Source organism: Penaeus monodon, chromosome 20 (assembly GCF_015228065.2).
Source record: "Penaeus monodon isolate SGIC_2016 chromosome 20, NSTDA_Pmon_1, whole genome shotgun sequence".
Lineage (NCBI taxonomy): Eukaryota > Metazoa > Arthropoda > Malacostraca > Decapoda > Penaeidae > Penaeus > Penaeus monodon.
In genome coordinates this window covers 7,697,703-7,698,956 of record NC_051405.1, presented here as the reverse complement: position 1 = coordinate 7,698,956, position 1,254 = coordinate 7,697,703, and the positions used below count along the sequence as shown (strand labels likewise).

Sequence of the window (1,254 nt, the reverse complement as noted above, 5' to 3'; positions counted from 1 at the left end):
CCTACAGATCGACCTCAGCGTGCGCCGCCGGACGCCCGACCCCCAGCGGCCTCCTTCGCCGAAACCGCCTACCTCCACGTCGTCCGACTCGAACGACGCCTCGTCCTACCTCCTCGACTACGCCCAGCGCCTCATCCGCAACCAGGAGGCGAGGCTGCAGCGCGAGAACGACCTCAAGAACACCACGGACCTGTCGGAGAAGCTGCAGCTGCTGCGGAACATCAGCATGGGCTCGCAGGTGACCGACCTGGAGGGCCTGGCGGACGTGCTCAAGACGGAGATCACGGCGTCGCTGGCCGTCATCATCGACACCATCGTGAACAAGTACGTGCAGCAGAGGAAGCTCCTGACCAAGCAGGCAGAGGTTGCCGCCGAGCAGCTCAACCGGGACATCGCCTCGCAACTCATGGAACGGTCCCGCTCCCCCAGGTCGCAGAAGATGCCCGACCGCATGCCCCCGCAGATGCCCCGGGTCAACGGCATCCCCAACCCCCACGGCCCCCTCAACCTCTCGCCCTACCCCGGCAGCGAAAACGCCCTCAACCTCAACCACCTCCGCCCCCCTCTCTACAAGCCCCCCCACGGGTTCTTCCACGGCAACATGCCCCCCATGGGCGGCATGATCCCCACGGGCCAGACGTCGCCCTACGGCGGCCTCGAGCCCGAGCAGGACGAGGCCCTCCCGCTGGTGGTCACGCCCAAGAAGAAGCGCCATAAGGTGACGGACTCTCGCCTCACGCCCCGCACGGTGGGTCGCCTCCTTGAGGACTTCCCGCGATACGGCCCCCTGCCCTCGATGGGGGGAGGCGGCCCCAACTCCCCTCGCAACTCCCCGCCCCCACCGCCACTCCACCACCCACATCAACGCCCTACCTCCTTCCCACAGCCTCCACCTCTTCTGCCAGTCTCACTGCCTACCTCCGTAGCCATCCCCAACCCCTCCTTACACGACACGGGCCTTTTGTACCCCAACTATTACGGGCATCGGTCGTCACCTCCCATGGACCGGCGCGAGGAGTCTCCTGCAGGGCCTCCGCCTCCTCACCCGCACCCTCTCCTGCACCCGGCGCTGCTGGCGGCAACCTCGCCTGACTCCTTCTCCCGCTTCCTCCACGGAGGCGACCACGACCGGGCATCCGACTGCTCGCCCGCCGACACACACTATGATGGAGTCCAGCCTACTATATCCTTTTATGCAGCTGAACGTAAATATCCAGTGGTTGTGTTTTCCTCTATTTTATCCATTTTTTATCG

The 1,254-nt window shown here is 65.2% G+C and overlaps 1 protein-coding gene across 2 annotated transcripts in view; it reads left to right on the top strand.

Moving 5' to 3' along the window:
- The window catches only part of LOC119585611 (homeobox protein prospero-like), a gene marked incomplete at its 5' end in the record, with an annotated part of 25,587 nt that overhangs the window by 1,048 nt on the left and 23,285 nt on the right, over positions 1-1,254 (top strand). For both annotated transcript variants that reach the window (XM_037934281.1, XM_037934280.1), the window contains 1 exon segment: positions 1-1,205. In XM_037934281.1, the coding sequence (XP_037790209.1) occupies positions 1-1,205 (1,205 nt within the window).